This window comes from Notechis scutatus, chromosome 3 (genome assembly GCF_049901735.1).
Source record: "Notechis scutatus isolate UNSWTSFEM ecotype Mainland chromosome 3, rNotScu1.2, whole genome shotgun sequence".
In the NCBI taxonomy this organism is placed as follows: Eukaryota; Metazoa; Chordata; class Lepidosauria; order Squamata; family Elapidae; genus Notechis; species Notechis scutatus.
Genome location: NC_142011.1, coordinates 37,786,623 through 37,807,036, shown reverse-complemented (window position 1 = coordinate 37,807,036; position 20,414 = coordinate 37,786,623). Strand labels below are relative to the sequence as shown.

At 36.0% G+C, this 20,414-nt stretch overlaps 1 protein-coding gene across 1 annotated transcript in view; it reads left to right on the top strand.

Annotated features, from left to right (window-relative positions):
- Positions 1-11,783: 11,783 nt before the first annotated feature.
- Positions 11,784-20,414, top strand: part of IGFN1 (immunoglobulin like and fibronectin type III domain containing 1) — a 29,604-nt gene continuing 20,973 nt past the window's right edge. The window contains exons 1-10 of the mRNA XM_087958978.1: positions 11,784-11,802; positions 12,894-13,016; positions 13,369-13,508; positions 13,685-13,784; positions 14,236-14,277; positions 14,844-14,889; positions 15,585-15,762; positions 16,093-16,209; positions 16,865-17,036; positions 19,660-19,746. Of these exons, the coding sequence (XP_087815104.1) occupies positions 11,784-11,802; positions 12,894-13,016; positions 13,369-13,508; positions 13,685-13,784; positions 14,236-14,277; positions 14,844-14,889; positions 15,585-15,762; positions 16,093-16,209; positions 16,865-17,036; positions 19,660-19,746 (1,024 nt within the window). The remainder of the gene's footprint in view (positions 11,803-12,893; positions 13,017-13,368; positions 13,509-13,684; positions 13,785-14,235; positions 14,278-14,843; positions 14,890-15,584; positions 15,763-16,092; positions 16,210-16,864; positions 17,037-19,659; positions 19,747-20,414) is intronic.

Below are 20,414 nucleotides of genomic sequence, written 5' to 3'. Positions count from 1 at the left end.
TTCTTTCTTTCTTTCTTTCTTTCTTTCTTTCTTTCTTTCTTTCTTTCTTTCTTTCTTTCTTTCTTTCTTTCTCATTCTCTCTCTTTTTTCTCTCTTTCTCTATCTCTTCTGCCCCTCTTTCTTTCTGTCCCTTCCTTCCATTCCCCCCCAACTTTCTTTGTGTATCCCTTTTCTTCCTTTCTCCCTTTTTCTTTCTTTACTTTCTTGTCTGTTCCTTCTCTCTTTTCCTCTCTCTTTCCCCCTCTTTCACTTTCTTTTTCTCTTTCCCTCTCTCTCTTTCTTATTTTCTCTTTCCCTCTCTTTCCCTCTCTCTTTCTCTCTTTCTCTCGTTCCCTCTCTCTCTTTCCCTCTGTCTCTATCCCTTCCTTAACCTATCTACCTATTTTCTACCCAGGCAGGCATGGCCTGCCAAAGGCCTGGGCATCACCCCGTTTCCCATTTCAGAGGCCCCGGCCCTTAATCTCCCCGTTTCCTCCCTTCTTTCATCGCCCCGTGATTTTACCTTGCTCCCGCAACTGGCTGCCAGGGAAGGCAAGCCAGGGCTGAGCCATTGTTGTCGCTGGACTCCCCATCAGCCCACATTGCCCTTGTCACAAATGCCTGCAGCCGCCGTGTATTTTTTTCGGTGCAGCTGGAGTGCAGCCACACCGAAAAAAAAACACATGGTGTCTGGAGGTTTTTTGCAGCGAAAATTACCAACCTCCGGCTTTGCCCTGCTTCTCCAATGTGCTGCTGCAACCGCATTCTAGGCACAGGCCCCGCAGGTCCACTCCATTAAGCCTGCTGCACTGGAGGGACTTGCCCAAGCAAGTCCGAGCGGAGTGGTACAGCAGTCAATGGGGTGAGCCTGCATGGCCGGTGCCTAGAACACAGCGGTGGTGGCGCATTGGAGAAGCAGAGCAAAGCCAGAGGTTGGTAGTTTTCACTGCAAAAAACCTCCAGAAGCATGTGTTTTTCAGTGCGGCTGGACTCCAGCTGCACCCAACCCCCCCCCAAAAAACATGGCGTCTGGATGCTTTTACCGACCTCCGGCTTTGCTTGCTCTGCTTCTCCAATGCGCTGCTGTGGCCGTCAGCAATTGTTGCACATGTGTGCAATGTCGCACATGCACAATAAGGACTGACTGGACAGGGAACGGAGGAGTGGGTGGAGAGGAGCAGGGCTAGCCAGGGGCCCATTTACCGGTTCTCCAAACTACCGGGAATGGTAATGAACTGGTAGAATCCCACCTCTGAATTGCACCCTGCAAGGGGCCCACCTCCAGTGCCCCCATGCTGCCTCTTAGCGCCCCCTGCCAGCCCCCTTTCCTCTTAGCACCCCCCTAAGGCATCCCACCATCCCCAGGGGGCGGTAAGCCCACTTTGGGAACCACTGGTTTAAGGGTAAAGGAGTAGGGGTTTGAGGATGTAACAACAAAGTCAGGTAATGCATTCCAGGCATTGACCATTCTATTGCTGAAGTCATACTTTCTGCAATCAAGTTTGGAATGGTTTACATTGAGTTTGTATCTGTTGTGTGCTCTTGTATTGTTGCGATTGAAGCTGAAGTAGCCATTGATTGCTAGGACATTGTAGTAGATAATTTTGTGTACTACCCTTAAATCCAACCGTAGGCGGCATAGTACTAGGTTGTCCAAGCCCAAAATTTCAAGCCTGGTGATGTAGGGTATTCTGTTGCGAGCAGAGGAGTTAGTATTCTTGTCATGAAATATTTCTGGATTCGCTCAATTGTATTAATGTCTGATATACAGTGCGGATTCCAGACAGATGAGCTGTATTCGAGTATTGGTCTAGCAAAGAACCTAGTTTGTATGCCCTAGTTAGCAATTCGATATTTCCGTAGGAGAAGCTTCATAAGATTAGATTTACAACTCTTAATACCTTTTTGGCAATGCTGTTGCAGTGAGCTCTGGAGCTTAGGTGTGTACTCCAAGGTCCCTGACAGAGTGAGAGTCGTCAATGAGGTCACATCTGCCTAGCTTGTATTTGGTGTACTGATTTATTTTTTAACAATGTGTAGGACAGAGCATTTGTTGGTTGAGATTTGGAGTTGCCAATTGTTTGACCATTCAGACACATAATCAAGGTCGCTTTGAAGGACGGTAGCATAGTTTTAAATCATCAGCAAAGAAGACACAGTTGCTTTTAAGGTCATTTAAAGTTGCAAAGGTCATTTATGTAGAGTATAAAGAATGTGGGTTCTAGAACGCTGCCTTGGGGGACACTGCTGTTAACTGGTGCAGGGTTTGATAGGGCGCTCCCTATTTTTACTATTAGTTGCCTGTTTGACAGGAACACAGTAATCCACTTATGAAGGGATCCAGAAATGCTGTAAGAGTTTAGTTATAACAGTAGGTTGTTGTGTACCACTGAATCAAAGGCTTTGCAGAAGTCTATGTAAATTGCGTCTATTGCTTTACCCTGGTTGAATAGAGTATCCATATGTTTTTACAGTGTAGGGGTTGCAGATTGCAGGACAATTTTTTCCTGAAACCAAATTGTTTTTTGAAGAGTAGGTTGTTTGACTCTAGGTGGAGGGTAATGGATTGGTTAATGATTGATTCCATGATTTTGCACGTGATGCAACACAGTGAGATTTGTCTGTAGTTTTCAACTAGGCTGGGGTCACCTTTTTTGAAGATAGGGATGACCGTTGCTAAGGATCATAGGTTCAGTAAGAAGCTAGTTCTGAATGATATCTCATATATTATGCTTAGGAGTCCTGCTATGACAGTGGAGAGCTTTTTAAAGAAATACGCACATCATCTGTCGGGGCCAATAGATAGGGATGGTTTTAGGTTACATAGTGCCTTTTCTATGTTATCTTCTAAAAAGTCAATATGTAGTAGATCATTGCAGTTAGTTGTGGTATGATTAGGGAATGTGGGGCATGAGCTATTTACAAAGACTGAACTGAAGAATGTGTTGAAGAGGTTGAGTGAGGGAAGGGAAACCTAATAATAGATTTTTCCATATTGATTTCCATTCATTTTTTAAAGATTTGTCTTTCAAACCTGTTTCTTGTGACTTCTTTGAATTTTTGTAACTCTAATTTCTCATGCTTTAATCATTCTTTTTCATTTTTGTTCAAACACCCATCTTGCTCCATAACCAACTAGATTAGTTTTAAGTCTTCATCTTTATGCAAGTACTATCGCAACTAATTTCACAGCGCATCCGGTCCCTTGTTCACACTATGCTATTTGTTTAGTATCAGCATCATTCTTTCAAAGGCTGTGATATACCCACAAGAGGGAATCGGTAAATGTGTAGGAATGTGCTATTTAAATTTTTGAAATTGTTCTTGAATTCACACACGATGTTTCATTTGAAGCCAAGTATCAATATTTTTATGCTGCTCCTTTACTGGTTTCCATCTGGGGGAAAGATTGCCAATACTGTGTTTCTACAATTTCAGCACATTTTTGATTTGGACAGCCTATCAAAATATAGAATACATTATTTATATTTATAATAGTATAATTGCAAGTATATTTTTGCTTATTAAGTAAGGTTGAATTTATCATAGAAATACAGAATTTATCACAGAAATACAAACTAAACTCCTTAAGAATGAAAAATGAACAGGGCAAGGCAAAACTATCCAGACTATTCATTGAAATGTTTGTGTTTAACAAGATTCTATAACTATCAGTAACGCTACCTACATCGGGTGTGAAACTCAATTTCATTGAGGGCTGCATCAGGGTTATGTTTGACCTTGGGGGGCTAGTATGTGTATGTGTGTGGCCAGGGGGGCGTGGCCATCTGATGTCAGTCCACCCAGGCTCTGTTTTCAGCCGTGACAGCCTCCTGCAGCCTTCCGCCAGTAAAAATGGAGCTTGGGTGGGCCTCATGCAGCCCCCACCAAGCTCCATTTTTGCTGGCAGAGGCACCGTGGGCTGGTTCGCTGTTTGCAGGGCAGGGCAGATCTAAGCACCCCGCGGGCTCAATCTGGCCAGTGGACCTTGAGTTTGACACCCCTGGCTTACATAGATGCAGTTGTCAGAAATAAAGCTCAACTAGAGGATATCTTCCAAATTAAGCTTGATTTTATGTATGCATTCAAGGAAGGGTATTTTCCACTATCTCTTTCTGGGAAGCTTTTCACCAATACCTCAGGACATTCTAAATCTCTTGAGTCCCATTAGGATCTCTTATTCAAACATTCAACCTGGCTTGCTGAGGAAATAAGTCAAGCGTGGTCACATGCTGTCACCTTCTCAAACAAATATGGAAATTTCTGACATAATTCTAAATTATAATTCTAACTTATAATTCTAATAAGTCATAGGAAAACACCTAGAAGTTTTTGTCATGTTGCTAAACTGTGAGTATTAATATTTATTTGTGTACTGTATGATTAAAAGTAGGAATACAGATCCTGGTGAACGTCAACAGCAGATTTTTAGGACAGTACTCAGGGCAGCTCATGTTGCATGTTCAAAACTGTGTCTTGAAATCAATACACTTTATTGTCAATGTAGATCAATGTATTATATTGCAGGCTATGTAGACAGTGTATGCTATGTAGACAGTGATCTTAACTGAGAGGGAAGATCTGTTACCAAGGCAATGAACAGATAAACATGGTCTAAAACCATATGAAGACAGAAGTTTATAAAAGTATCTCAGACAGGCACCCTCCAATTCTTCAGAAGGTAAAAAAGGAATGAGGTAGGTATATTCCATCATAACTTTCAGCTACAACAGGGACCAGAAGTTCCATTGCTAAGGTTAATTGAGTTGCATCTGATTTTTCATCTTTTTTTTTTTTGCCACGGTTGCTAAGTGAATTACTGCAGTGCTTGTTGGAAGCCAGCTGGGACAGTTGCAAATGGCCATGACATGATCTTGGAATGCTGTAACAATTGTAAAAATATGCCACTTTCCAAGTGCCTGGATTTTGATCACATGACTGTAGGGCTGCAGGAATGGTTGTAAGTTACTTCTTATAATGCTTTTGTAACATCAAATGTTCACTAAACAAGTGGTTGTAAATCGAGAACTACCTTTATATTTACAAATGAATGCTGCTGCCCTGGCTCCTATGCTGTGTTTGTGTGCATCTACTGAAATGCAGAAAAAGACCCAGAAGCCAATGGAGCATCTAGTGGTGACCAATGTTCTTCTTTGAGCAGTCAAATTTCATCCGCAAGTCAAAAGAGAATATGCAAACTTTTAAAACTTGCTTTCGGTAAATTTCCTTTACAGTCTCTCATTCATAAAATAAACCCTTTAAAATCTCAGTTATTGAAAAATTAAAAAAAAATGTAATAAAGAGTAATATTAATTATTCTGTTCATAATTTACAACTCTTTGGAAATTTAATTTGGTTGCGATATGCTCCTGAGATTTGAAAAGTCTTCGTTCTGTGGAAGCAGCAGTGTGCTTTACAAGGAAATATTTTAAAACTTTTCCAAGAGGAAAGCTCTGGGGGGGGGAAAGCTCTTTTTTGCAAGAAAAAAAAAATCAGATTGGCAGAAAATTAACCCACCAGCTGGATTTAAGAAATGTCAAAAATTAAGTTCAGTTTGAATTTGTTCAGCATTTTCTGACATGGCTTGAAATAATAATGCCCAGAGGACAGATGCTGTTTCCAGCAAAAATCAGGGGCAACGACTCTGACAAGTTTTGACCTATGAAAGAGAGAGGGCAAGAGAGAGAGAGAGAGAGAGAGAGAGAGATTAGGAGGGAGCCAAAAGACTTCCACTGATTCAGTTCTTAGATCTTCATTTGCACAGCCTTGGGCGCAACACAGAAGCTACTGAGTAGCAGCAAAGAGGGAGATGCTTGTAAGGCAAAGGGAAGAGTAACAAGGTGAGTCACAAATCTGGGAAGCTCCTGATTTCTTACAGATTGCTATTGCACGGCAGGGAAATTATTTAACTGATGATTTAACTGTATTAATTGAATAAATTATGTTACTTTTCAATAGTAAATAATGCGTGGATTTCAAAACTCAACTTAAAACTGAATCTTCACGGGGTATATAAATTGAAAAGGATAGGACAAGAATTACTTTCTGGTTAGTATTGGTATTATTTGAACTCTATGAATCCATATTGATGACCCTTTATCCCTCCTTTGCTAATTTAAAAGTTGTTTGGGGAAGTGGGAGTACAAAGAACTAAAAGAAGCAGCACATAGAATCCCTGCTCTGGATTCTTCTCATATTTTGTTGCCCTTCTCAAAGATTGCCTTTTTGTAATTAGAGTTGTACAACTGGTCAGTGGAGTGATTGAAAATGAATTGGAAATAATACTTGGGTGGATTCCATGACACAACACACCAATGATAGGTACATTCAAAATGTAAAGATAATTTGAATTGGATATTAGATAAATCTACACTTGGTTTTTAAGTGTAGGTTACTCTAATATGAAGGATGATTTATCTAAAGAGGGACATAAGAGCTTTTTTTGTTAATGTTGAGTTTAAGAATCACAGTGATTGCATTTTACAGTATGTTAAGTCATTTGCTCATAAATTCTAGTGAATGCAAGGATGCTTATATTTGATATGAAGTCTAAAAGGGCACAGAATTGGCAAGACCACCCTTTCTTCCCAAATGGGGAAAACAATGATTTTATCCATATGTATATATTTTAAGTTTGCTTGTATATTAATATATATGCCAGATATATTACACACACAACATTTGGAATATGCAATGTCAATTTTACCTGGAGCAAGAAGCCATCTGATCAGGAATGTTAACCATATAAGGCTATGTGGAACAATTTAGCTGACAATTAAGTGAAAATCAGCTTAGGTTAATTTTCAAACTACTTTCAAACATTTTTACCGAATATTTTTACTTGTTCTTGCAAGGGCCTTTCAGAGGCATCAAAGCAACCTTAGGGACAAACAACTGGAAGTCTAAAGAACAAGGTGTTTAAGGCAGAAGTTTAAATGTGAGGTTTAAAAGCATGCTTTTATTTTTTTTTAATTATGCATTAGGTTAACAAACAATGCTGACCAGTCCCTTTAAATCAAATTTAACTGAGGAAAAGGAAGAAGCTAATTTAAAAGCTGGAAGCTGCCTATATTGCTTTCTATATTTGTAAAGTTAGATTTTAATCCCTGCTGCTTGTTGACCAACAGGCAGACAAATACAGAAACTACTTAAGCTACATAGGGATATTGGAATGTCAACATTGGTTGCTGGGAGAAAGGACTTACAGCAGAAAAGGCATGCTAAACTTTTAGAACTCTTTAAATAAATATCTCTTGCCTCTGGTCTATAAGTTGCAAGATGGCCACCTGTTTTTCAAAGTGTGCTGAATACTTCATAATCAATGTCAAGATCATTTTCAGAGTTATTTAAAAGCTACATGTAAAGGTTTTAGTTAACACACGTAACACACGTTTTGCTGGATGCATCCAGAATACACCATTATTTAGCATTTCAGCCTGTGGACATAGAATGAAATTCAGATCTACATATTCCAAAGATAATCTCATTCTTCATTATGAAGCTAGCATTGGGACAAACTCACATTAGCAAAACTGTATTCATAATTAATTCCTGTCCCTGGATATCTGAACAAGATTTATTCATATGTATAATATCTGAATTGGTAAAGTGTATACCAATTACTGCTACAAATGACAGATGTGCACACACACACACACACACACACACACAATTATTTAATCAAGTAACAGCCATGGTTTGACCAAATAACTCTGTTTAATTACATAGTATCTAGGACTGGAAGAGACCACGGAGGTCTTCTAGTCCAACCCCCTGCCCATGGCAAGAGAACTTATAACATCCCAGACAAATGGTTGTCTAATACTTTCATTTCTCTACTCGTTGCAGAATACCTTATGCCACCAGACTTGAAATTCCAGACCTAGACAACCTAGAACTATGCCGCCTTCGGTCTGATCTAAGTATAGTATATAAAATTATACATTGCAATGTCCTACCTATCAATGAATACTTCAGCTTCAACCATAACAGTACAAGAGCACACAATAGATACAAACTCAAGGTTAACCGCACCAAACTTGATTGCAGGATATACCACTTCAGCAACAGAGTGGTCAATGTCTGGAATACTCTAGCCGACTCTGTGGTTTCTTCCCCAAAACCCAAAAACTTTAACCTTAGACTGTCTACTATTGACCTCACCCCTTTCCTAAGAGGTCTGTAGTGGGTGTGCATAAGCACACCAACATGCCTACCGTCCCTGTCCTATTGTTTCTTTTATTTTTCTTATTCGTATCCATTTCATATATTCATAACCATGTTTATACTTATAAATTTGCAGATGTAGCACACTGCTGGCTCATGCTTAAGCAGTAGTCCTCTAGGACACTGAGATCAGAGGTGGTATTCAGCAGGTTCTGACCAGTTCTGGAGAACCGGTAGCAGAAGTTTGGAGTAGTTTGGAGAACCGGCAAATACCACCTTTGACTGGAGATTTTACAGTATCTTGCCCCTGTCACGCCCACCAACCCACGCCCACAGAACCGGTAGTAAAAAAAATTGAATCCCACCACTGACTTAGATCCCTCTTGTAGTTACTATAGTTGAGTCAGATACAACCTTTTCTACATTTGTTCATTTGGTTTTTCCTGCCTAGTTGCAGTATCTTATTTTTCTCACCACTGCATCTTGTTAGCTAGGGCCCAATGCTCAGATCTGTCAAGATCCTTCTGAATTTCAAGTCTATGACATCTTATCAGACCTTTGAAAGACAAATGAATACTGAGATAATGAATATGTAATAAATGGCTGCTGTATTAATTTTTTTTCAAAAGAAGTATGCATTTCTCTGGCACATTTAATCCTTATATTTTCACATGAATGACTCAATTTTGATGGTGTATCAAAATATAACATTTGAAATAATTCTGGAAACAGTTCTCAAATCCTACAAAGAGTTTCATAAGAATGAAGTAAAATTTACCTTGAAGTGATTTGGAGCTGCCAAGGAAGTGATCACGCTTAAGCCAAAAACACATACATAATGTTGAATTTGTTAAATTTTAGCATGTCTTCTCAAGCTGCCTAGTTGTATGCTAGAATATTTGTGTTGGAATGGCCTAGGCAACCCATTAACAGTGCAACTACTTCTGCTCACTTAACAGAGTTGGAAGAGACCTTGGATCTTCTAGGTCTATTCCAAACAAACAGGAGACCCTACACCATTCCAAATGTCTGTCCAATTTCATCTTAAAACCTCTTCTTAAAAATATTGCACCCACAATTTCTCTCTGTGGCAGCCCCTCAAGTATTGGAAATCTGTTTAGATTAGACATAACCAGTTCCTGCAATTGTTTGTCATACATTCTAGCTTCCAGCCCCATAATCATCTCTGCACCCTTTCTAGAGTCTCAATATCTATTTTGTGTCATGGTGACCAAAATACAAATACTTGATGGATAATCATCAGTATACTTGATAGACATTGACAGGACAAAGAGCTACAGCCTGCAATGAACAATAATTGTTATTCCAGGAGAGAAGAGATATAGAATGGTTGTAAGACTCAGCTTTAATCTCAATATTCCATCAACATTACATAAGCTTCAGGAGATTGTCCACCTGTCTATAGACATTTCTAAATTCTGCATATTAGAATCCATTCAGCTGCCATGGTGTTTATTGTATGCTAATCACCACAGTACAAATGTATATTTAAAATTTGCAGAGGCTTTGGAGACCCTGAAACTGTTAAACATCCAGTTATGCCATCCATCCCGTGAAGTTATGCTAAAATATTGATTGGCTGTCATTTACAAGAATATGCTATCAAGCATAGATCATGATCAATAGTAAAAGTTGGCTGATCAAACCACTTGAAAGCACTATGAAATGACACATAGTATTAGCTTGGATCATAAACCACATACTATTTTAGCTCTACACTGCTAGATTAATCTAGCCATATCCTTGATATCTTCATCACGTCGTGATTCTCAAAGTCTCTGAGTTGGTGTTAGGAAAAAGTAGAGAATGTAGAACATCCAACCTCTTCCAAAGGGCACTGCAAAGTTAATCCTGAAATGACTGAAAGGCAACAAGACAGTGTGGCAGTTGCTTTCCCTGATCCATTTTTATTAACCCTGGCAAAATGTGCTTGGTCATATGAAAGAAATAGGCTGAAATTCACAACTGCTTTAAGCAGGTAGGATCACAGCAGAAATAGACTGAGCCCAGTGGAAATAAAAGCTAGATCTAGGTCAAAAAGTACATTTGGCATTTCAGGATGTTCATTTGAGGACAGTTAAACAACAAATACAAATATTTTCAGAATTTCAGCACATGGCTGGATGATCTAATACATAACTGCTTTCAAAAGCTTCAATCTTTCACCAAAGGATCCTAAAAAGCATAAGAAAAGTAAAACAGGTTCCTTTAATAACTAGAAAAAAAAAGGCAGAGACAAGGATTTAACAAACAAGACTCATCTCCAAAGGGATGTAAGAACTGTTCTTTTCCAAAAGGTCTGTACCTTCTTTGTTCATGAAGGGGTGACAGCGAGGAGGTTGAGTTTGTGGATGGTACAGCTTATTTCACATAGTAAAAACAAAAGCCAACAGCAAAGTAATCCATATGTATTTCCAAACTCAATTAATGGCCTTTAAGCTTGCAATTATAATTGGTGGAAAGTGATGAACCAGAAAGAAATAATAATGGTTTATTGGCTCTAACTGACAAAAAAATGGAGCTTAGATCCAAGCTGGATACTTCAGTAACAATATTGGTCCCAGTATACAACAGCTAAGAAAAATTCATTTTATTTTTGTTGAAAATTGTGTCAAAAATAACATTACCTGTATCTTGAATTGTTTTAACCCTTATATATATATATATATGAGAATTAGCTTAAGAATAGCAAAATGATTTTATTACTTTACAAATAATACCTAGTATTATGTGATTTATATTTAAAATTTGTATAGGTTTCACAGTTTTTTCCCCATTGCTTCCCTTTTCACCAGTATATTTGTATTCATCAACCAGGGTTAACTGTCTATACTGCACAGAACTTTAATACATTTTTGTCTCTAAGATGCTAATGTTTCTAAGCCTACAAATATGATTACTGATTTTGAATTGTCTCTAGCACCACCTAGTGTCTTTATTTGCTAGATATTCCCAATTCTTTTCTCATTTGAGTACAAATCTATCCAAAATCACAGATATTAAAAACTAAGTTTTCTGGCTTATTAAAATATGCTAAAGATGAAATCCATGAGATAGCATGAAAACAGTTTCTCCATTTATGAGCAGCATTTCTGCAAATCCAACTTCCCATCTCAGTGCACAGGGAACTATAATGTCAATAACATTATGCCCACCCCACCCAGAAAGAATATGGATCATTAGTCCAGACTGGATTAAAAACAATACATGAAAAGAATTGAACATCCAAAAGCAGTTGCTCTCAAAATTGACACTATCTATATGAGTGGAATTTATTTCTAGTACATTCATGACTGTACCTTTATTGAATTTTGTAAGCTGACCAATTTCCAGATGTGTGAACTTTGATAATTAAAATTTTCAACCAGCACAGCACTGCTAAGAATTCTAAAAGCTTAAGTACGTAACTCTGAAAATGTCCAATTATGGATAAGGTGTTACAAGCATTTTTGGCTTATTCACTATGATTCTCTCTTCCTCTCCACCCCCCTTCCTTCCTTCCCTCCCCCCCTCTCTTAAAACAGTTTCTTCTAAATATTGATAGATATTTCCACTAATAATAACGAGGCATTGATTTGCAGTGAAAACTGCTGAATTCCAGTTGTCAACAGAAAACAATGGCAAATTGGAGAGGAGGTAAGATCTTTACTAGAAGCTTAGACAACTAGTTCTTCCAAGAAAGGATTTATTCATTCAACATTATTTCAATGGCTTGGACATATATATTTATGCTCCAGTTAAAGTTTTAATCCAATCTTATTCAAGTTGAAGTAAATGGTTGGAATTCACATGCTTCAAAATATATGATCTACCGAACAGAACATTTCTAACAAATAAGTCCCCTGAACTCTTGAAGTTAAATATGTACTCATAAATCATTTAAATTTTATAAAATATGATAAAAATAGGTCTAATTTATTTCTACAAGTCTCACTTTTGACACACTTTTGGTAGTTCAGAAGTAAAATTGGCTTTTATAAATATTACCAATATAATGTCATAATTCTGGAGTTCTCATAATTGAAAGTGCTACAGTATCTGTGTAGAGGTAAATAACTGATTAAGCTCAAAGAAAAGCTTTGTGTGCGCTTAGAGTCAGAGAATGTTGAGTTCTAATGGTGGATAGAATAAGAGAGGGAATGTCAGCAGAGAATCGAAGATGATAATTTTGGAAAATTTCATATTTTCAATTACAATCTGGGATTCTATATCAATCACCGTAACAATACATCTTGGGGGAGCCAGTTGGTCTGCTGGTTAAGACACCAGGCTAGAAGCCAGGATGTCATGAGTTTCAGTCTTGCCTTAACCATGAAAGACAGGTGGGTGACTTTGGGCCAATCACTCTTTTTTAACCCAAGCCACCTGACAGAGTGGTTGTTATTGGGAAAATAGGAGGAAGTAGTGTGTTGGCTATGTTTGCTGCCTTGAGTTATTTGTAAAAAAAAAAGATGGGATATAAATAAATATAAATGCAAATAAATAATATTAATAAATAGTATTTATAAATAAATAAATAAATAAATCTAAAGGCATATCCATATTGCATTTGAATGGTCTAATTAGTTTGTATAGAAATGTTTAAAAATACAATACAGTATATCATAATTTATCTATGTTATTTCCTTAATGCCAAGTCATTTTTCAATCTTGTAGAAGTAGATATCTAGCTATTTGATTTGCAATTAACTTTTCATTTTTGACTTTGTCTTTTTATTACTTTTCAGTTAAGTCTTTGAATAAATCTGCCCTCCCAGGGGTGGCTATTACACAATTTGTAGAAGATATTCCTAAAGGGTACAGCCTGCCTGACTTTGAGCGGAAACCAATCACTGTAACATTACAGGAAGGTGAGATTTCTTAAGGATTTGCTACCTCCATTCTTAAATTTCTAACTGAATAGCAATTCTTTTAACCAATTTATTTTAATCAGTGTAAAAACTCCTGGTAAATGTTAATCAGGTTATTCCCTGATGCCTGATTTGAAGCATGGGATCTTTTGCTAGAAACAAAACAAGTTCACTGTTGGCTTTTGCTGTGCTTTCCCCCATTCTGCTCTCTAAAAGCAGAATTTATTTTTAATATACACAGTGGGCTTTTAGAACTCAAGACCAATGTTCCATAGGGAATATTTTATTTATTATTTTAGATTTCTACTTCCCAATGAAAGCAGCTTGTATTTTTTTCTTTCTTCTTTGTCAGGTAAAAATGCCATTTTCAGAGCTGTGGTCAAAGGTGAACCAAAACCAAAGGTTTTGTGGAAGTGCAGTAATAGGGAAATGGATGATTCTCAGAAATACCAAATATCTTTTAATCCTGCCACAAATGAATTTATCTTGCAGGTAAGGTTTAGCATTTAATTTTAAAGGATTGATGGACAGACGGACAGACAGACAGACAGATATAAATTTCCCAAGGTTAGCCATTCTACCTTTTTACTCAGGAAACAGAAGAGTGAGAAATATATTATACCAGTCTAAGAAACTGTAATTTTATTCATTTTATTTTCCCTTTGAAGATAAACAAAATTACCTCAGATGATGCTGATTTGTACCATTGTATTGCTGTGAATGAATATGGGGAAGCGACCTGTACTGCTGGTCTCAAAATTATAGAGGGTAATGAAATCGTGTTAGCATGTGATAATCTGTCTGAGCAATCTATCGGTGACATGCAATTTTGGGGCTGAAATCAGGGGCAGCAACAGTATGCATGTGTATTTGTGTCAAAAAAACCCCCAAAAGATGATATCATGATCTTAAGACCAAAGCCTGCTCCTTTTTTACATTGCCTAGCATCACATGTTGCCTACTCATAAACTAAAGTCACAATTTAAGTTCCTTGTAAGTTGTCTAAAAAAGCTGTTTCCCATCAATGTTCAGATGTTTTAATACAAGTCATGTACATTTGTCTCACTGAAGACTGTGTAAGTGCTAACTATAATTACTATAAATTCTGCATGACCTGATTATGTTGTGAGTAGTCCTACCAGGGTATTGTTAATTAACAAGAATTTCTGTCTCACTATCTCTTCCTTTTCTTTTATCTCTCATCAAAATGGTTCTGTAGACTTCAAAAAGAAAACATTGCTTCCTGTAACACAACAGGCAGGTGAGTTGCCATAATGTTATTTTAAAAAATCATAATAGTGGTAATCTAGAAGGCCAAACCCCAGTTCTTTAATGGCTGCTTGGCAATTTTGAATCATTTTAAAGTTTTAGTAAGTTTTAAATTATGAGCTGTTATGTACCCTTTAAATATGATTTTGAATAAGCACGGTTTTTTTTACTTCATGCAAGTAGCATGTCTCTGCTGTTCGTTAAAGGAATCTGAATTTTTGCAGATTTTCATGAGAGCATTTTTCATGAAAAAATACTGCTGCTTTAAAAGATTAATAATACAACTCTTTAAGAAGCTGCTGTTGATTTTAGACCAGTATTTTTTAAACAAAAATTGGCAGCTTTAAGATGTGTGGACTTCAACTTCCAGAAGTTGGATATGCTAGCTGGGAAATTCTGGGAGTTGAAGTTCACACATCTTAAATTTGCCAAGTTTTAAAAATACTGTTTTAGGTTCACATGGAGATACAAAGCACTTCTTCTAAATCATTTTTAAAGCTTGCACATTTCTTGTGATGTAAGCTCAATTTTCATGCTAGTGTTTAAAATATTTTATAGATCTTAAGAAAGAGATTCAGGACTTCAGAAAAACATTAAAGAAACGGTGAGCTTTCCAACAACGACTTATGTTAAATAGCTGTATTTTCTTTTTGTTATGTGCTAACAATAATAGTACAATAATGACACACAGAAGTTCCAATTCCAGTAAATTAAACTGTTGTTTTATTGTTGTTTTGCTTCTGCTAGTAATAAAGAGCTGTCTTCAGTTAAGGATTCTTCAGTAATATATCTTTTATATAATCAATCAATCAACAATTGGGCATAATCAACAATTATTTACAGTTAACTTTTTCTCTTAAATATTGACTTCATTTATGTCAAATGATTCTGTCCCACAAAAGATACCTGCAAAAACTCCTAAATTTATTATTTATTTCAACTATGTATGCATAGATGTTAAATATTTTTGATAACGTTTTCTTTATTAACAATACCAACCAAGAGAAAACCCAACACCTCCCCAAGTTAGGTTTTTCAGTACTGAGTTAGCTTTGCTTCTAACAATACATCGTAATTAATATGTCTTACATATGTCTGCTATTATAAACCAAACAGTATAAATTTTTGCAAAGTATACAAAATTTCCCTAATGTAATGTAATGATAAAAATGAGGTAATGATAAAAAGTAGTCTTCCAAGCATTTTCCTCATATGCTTCTTCCACAATTACATGACAAATTTTAGGTCTCTTGCAATTCATGTACATTTTGGGTTTCTCTTTTGGGAATTAACCTGTAGAACACCTTCAGCTGTTCCTAAGAAAAAAATGGACATGGACCAGATTGCACACATATTGCTAAATGCAGAGAAGAAAGATTATGAGAAGATTTGCATAAAGTATGGAGTTGTTGATTTCCGTGGGATGCTGAGAAAACTTCAGGAAATGAAGAAGGCGAGAGAGGATAAGCAGGCTCAAGTGAGACTATCTTGCTTCATATCCTGTGATTTGATTAGATAAATATTCAATAAGTTGTCATTGACATGTTAATTAAATTTTTATCAGAATGCAAACTTTCATTGCATTTTAAGGACAAAGTAACCACTAATCATTAAAAAGGATACTGTCACAAGTCTTGAGTTTATTTCATGGTATATTCCACTGAGAAATAATTGTCTTAACATCTTCAAGTGGAGCAAAAGTTTTGCTCCTTTGACAACAATGAATGTGTTCTATTTTGCTAGTGTGAATATTATACATAAAATGTTATAATATCTTAAATTATTTACCTCTCTCTTGTTCTTACAGTATGTGTACAGTATTGCAAATCTGAAGCATCTGAAAGTCAATAAAGAGCAAAAAAATGCTTCATTTGATCTAGAGATGGGACTGAAAAACCCAGAGAGCAGAATTTGTCTCTACAAAGTAAGGAAGGATAGTGATTTGGCTAACTCGACACATGAAGTTTATGAGAGAATGCCATGACTCAACTGGAACTAAACAGCTATGGAAACAAGCAGATTAACACTTCATTCGACAGTAGCAATTTTATCTCAGGAATAACATTGCCAGTATGGTTTTATACATAGACTTCCTTCGTGGTAACATATAAAACACAAATATTAGGAGAACAGTTTAAAAAATGAATGGAGGTGATAGGGAAAGAGATAAATGAGCAGAGGAAAGAAGAAAGAAGAGGAAAGTAAAACAAATCCAGGTTAGATGTTATAAAAAGAATACAAATCAGCAGAACAGCAAGCCCTTCCAAATGGTTAGATAATAGTCCTGATGGGTGTGATAGCAATCTAATTCTTGAGTCTTTTGTACTCTTTTGCATTAATTTCTTTTCAATAACAGTCATAAGCAATGTAAGTTGACTACTATTCATCCCTAAACAAGTTATTGTTTTAGGAGGAAAATTCTACTGGTAGATTTGACCAATTCAGATATGGCTAATATCAAATTAGGGCCTACTATGTTTTCCTTAAAGTAACTATAATTCAAATCTTAAAGTGAATTCAGATTTATTCTACAAGGCTGTAGCTTTGCCTGTTTATTTGTTCTCTCATCTTACTTCTAGGATGGCCAGAAGGTCAATTTTGGAGTTAATGATGACAACTTAAAGCACCGCCTACAGCAAGAGGGCAAAAACTATAAGTTTACAATCAATGATCTGCAGCCAGACGATGCTGGCATTTATCAGGTCAAAGTAGAAGATGTAGATATCTTCTCCACTGAACTGGAAGCAGAAAGTAAGCCTTCTCAACCAAAGACTCCATGTGGGTGTGCATTTGTTTCATAACAAATGAAATATCTGACAAACTAAATTAATTCCTTTCATTTGTTACTAGTGAAGAAATAAATGCTAAAGATGTAGATAAATTTGAAATGCCATTCATTTGTTGCTCATGTTTAGCATTCATTTTCGCAGACTCAAATTACGATAGATGAGAAATAAGAAGGAGCATGTCATATTTTAATTATGACATAGGGAGTGTAGAACAGGGCTATCAAACTCATGGCCCATGGGCCAGATGCTTCATACGCTGGCCATGCCCACACCCAGTTTAACGAAGGGGAAAGGAGTTTTGATACCTCAAGTGACAACGACGTTAACATCCCTGGTCTAGAAAGAGCATGAGAATCAGGTATACCAAAACTGCCAGAAAATGATAAAACTGCCAGAGAACGACATAGGACAGCCATTTTGTTCTCTTCTTGTTTTGTTTTTAAATCAGCTTCTAATAAACATATAAAACAATCAAATAGACTTCGAAGTCAGGCTTTGTTCCTGATTGCATGAACAATTTTTTTTTTTGGCAATAAGAAAGGGATTTGCATTTGCCACTTTTGCTTCCTATAATTTTTATATATAATTTCCATAAACTTCCCATTCTAGCTAGAGCCTTATGGATTTCTGGCAGTCAACCATTCAAGTCCTAAGCAGGTAAAAATCTGCTTAGCTTTTTCTATCAGCCACAGTTGGATTCCAGAGAGCTCATTAAAAATACAGAATAGCATTACTTAAATTCAAAGATTTTTCAAATCTTACTTGTGCTGCTCTTTATATTTCCAAAGCACTTTTTGAGTGTCCACATTTCTGGAACAGCTGTGGTAAATATCATGTAATATCTGCCCTTCAGTAAAACAAAGAAGCGAGGAAAACTTCAAAGCATATCAAAAAGCAGTGGTATTTTCATATTAAAAATCATATTCATGTTCCTTAGAGTCACCAATCCTTCTTCTTCCCCTCTTTTATGTTCACTATCATAAATATAGGGAAAAAATAATGCCGAATTGTGAGACTGGTTCATTGCTTCCATTCATCACATCCAATATTTGGAGGCTGTCTAGACAAGTCCCTGCAAGTTTCTTGGTAAAGTTTTCAGAAGTTGTTTATCATTGCTTCCTTCCTAGAGCTGAGAGAGAATGACTGGCCCAAGATCATCCAGCTTTGTGCCTTAAGGCAGGCCTAGACTTATGTGACCACTACACCAAACTGCCTTTCAGGTTCACATATTATATTATATTAAGAGTGCAGTTTGCTTAGCACAACTGTGAAGAAACCTTACATTTTCCCAACTTTATTAGTTTAAAAACGTGATCTTAAAGACAGATTTTCCCCATTTCTCCCCCTAAAGTTTGCCATGTTTCACATCATGGTTTGTGGATAGAAAATATAGAGGTCTAGATTTAAACTTCCAGCTCTGTTTTCCGTTGAAAGCAGAAAACAAGATGATGCACAATAATTAACAGAATAATAATGAAAATGAATGTGATTTTAACAAATGAATAATTTTATGAATTATAATTTAATATAGAAACAACTAGAAAAGCAATTTTGCACAAATATGTGATCTTGTGCATGTAACCTGGAAAGAAATCCCATTGTCTTTAATGCCAGGATTGTAGCAAGCATAATTTTGTAGTATGACTGGCATTAAAGTGAACAATTAAAGAATTCAAGCCAAGGTTTTATAGTATCCTTATATATTAGCTCTTTAAATAATATGAAAAATGTCAGATTAGTAAATCATATGTACATGGAATAAACATGCCTTTTCAAAGTATATAATAAGCATAGATGCCGAGATGTATAATTCATTATGTACAAAATCAACATTGAAATGCCTCAAAAAATGAAATAACCCTCAATCTCATAAATGAAGCCAACATTTGCAGAAAGCTGTTGTATAAATTGGGAGCTTAAATTAGGACAGAAAAAAACTGGTGTCAGGTAATTTCTTCTTGTATCGATGTGGATATTTTTCTCAAAATGTGAGCTTAAAGCCTTTTTATACATTTTAATATATTGTGAAATTGAAATTTGAGTAATTTATCTTCTTAATATAAAATTTGTTGAATATAAAAATATGCCTCCAATTTTAAATATAAAAACAAGACAAAATAATATAATTTAAAACATTTTAATAGTTTGTGTGCTGGAAATCCTGACTAGGCAAAATGAATTGTAAAATACTTTTGGAATAATGAATGTATCCTGATATTTTGTTATCAACATTGTCAGGAAGACATTTTATCACTAAATATTAAATCTGATTATTCTAAGCTAAGTTTGAAAAGTAGATAGGTAAAATTCATTCATTGGTAAATGAAATAGATATTTGCCATGCTTTTTCCACCTACAGGTTTTCTTCTGCTCCACATTTTGAATTTGTTGTATGTCTATTTCCAATTAATTCATTATTTCAGACATTCCTATACACTGTTGCTCTCTACCTAGTGAGAATGAAGTAGCCACCAGAAAGAAAATGCTATTTTCAGTGTGCCTGCTACGAAGCCTATTAATTCATTTAGAATCAAATTATAATTATGATATCTCAATCTTGAATGATGGCCTTATTTACCATCTAGGCATTAAAAATATCCAATCCTTTGACAAAGAGACTTACACCATTGACACTGGAAGCTGTTCTTCAAGTACTTGGCTTGAAATAAAATGTGAGTGATGATCTAATCTTGATTTCTTACAACATAACCCTGCACATGTACCCCTTTCCCTTCTAAAAACATCTAACAGTGCTATATTCAAGATCTCAATGAGAAATGCCTAATTATGGGTTGCAAAGAGATTTAAATGACAGAAATACTGGAATAAGTTTTAAGATTCCTTAATCATTAATGACTTCTTCCAGTTATTCTAAACTGTAACATTTGCTTTGGAAATGTTGTCCAGTGTGCTTTGCAAACACCATTAATGTACTAGTCTTAAATAATTTTTTTTCTTTGAAGGATTTCAAAGAATACGTTTCTAAAAACATAAAAATTATTTGCCTGATATAGTGCAATATTTCCAGCAGTACTGGAATCATTATATGTATCCCTAAACTATCTAAATGTGAAAACTCTATTGTAAAACTGATAGCTGTGATCATTGTTAAATCAATATTAATTAATGCAAATCATTCATATAACATAGAAGTTATAATGCCTTGCAATTTAAAGATCCGTGTTTATAATAATAGTTATTTTGCTACCATATACTGTTCATAAATGAGATGTTTATAAATGATAAATTAGCTATAATTTCATTTGCTGTTTTTTTTTTTAAAAAAACCCACAATTCTTTTATGCTACTGATCATGATATGGCACTAAAAGGCTCACCTG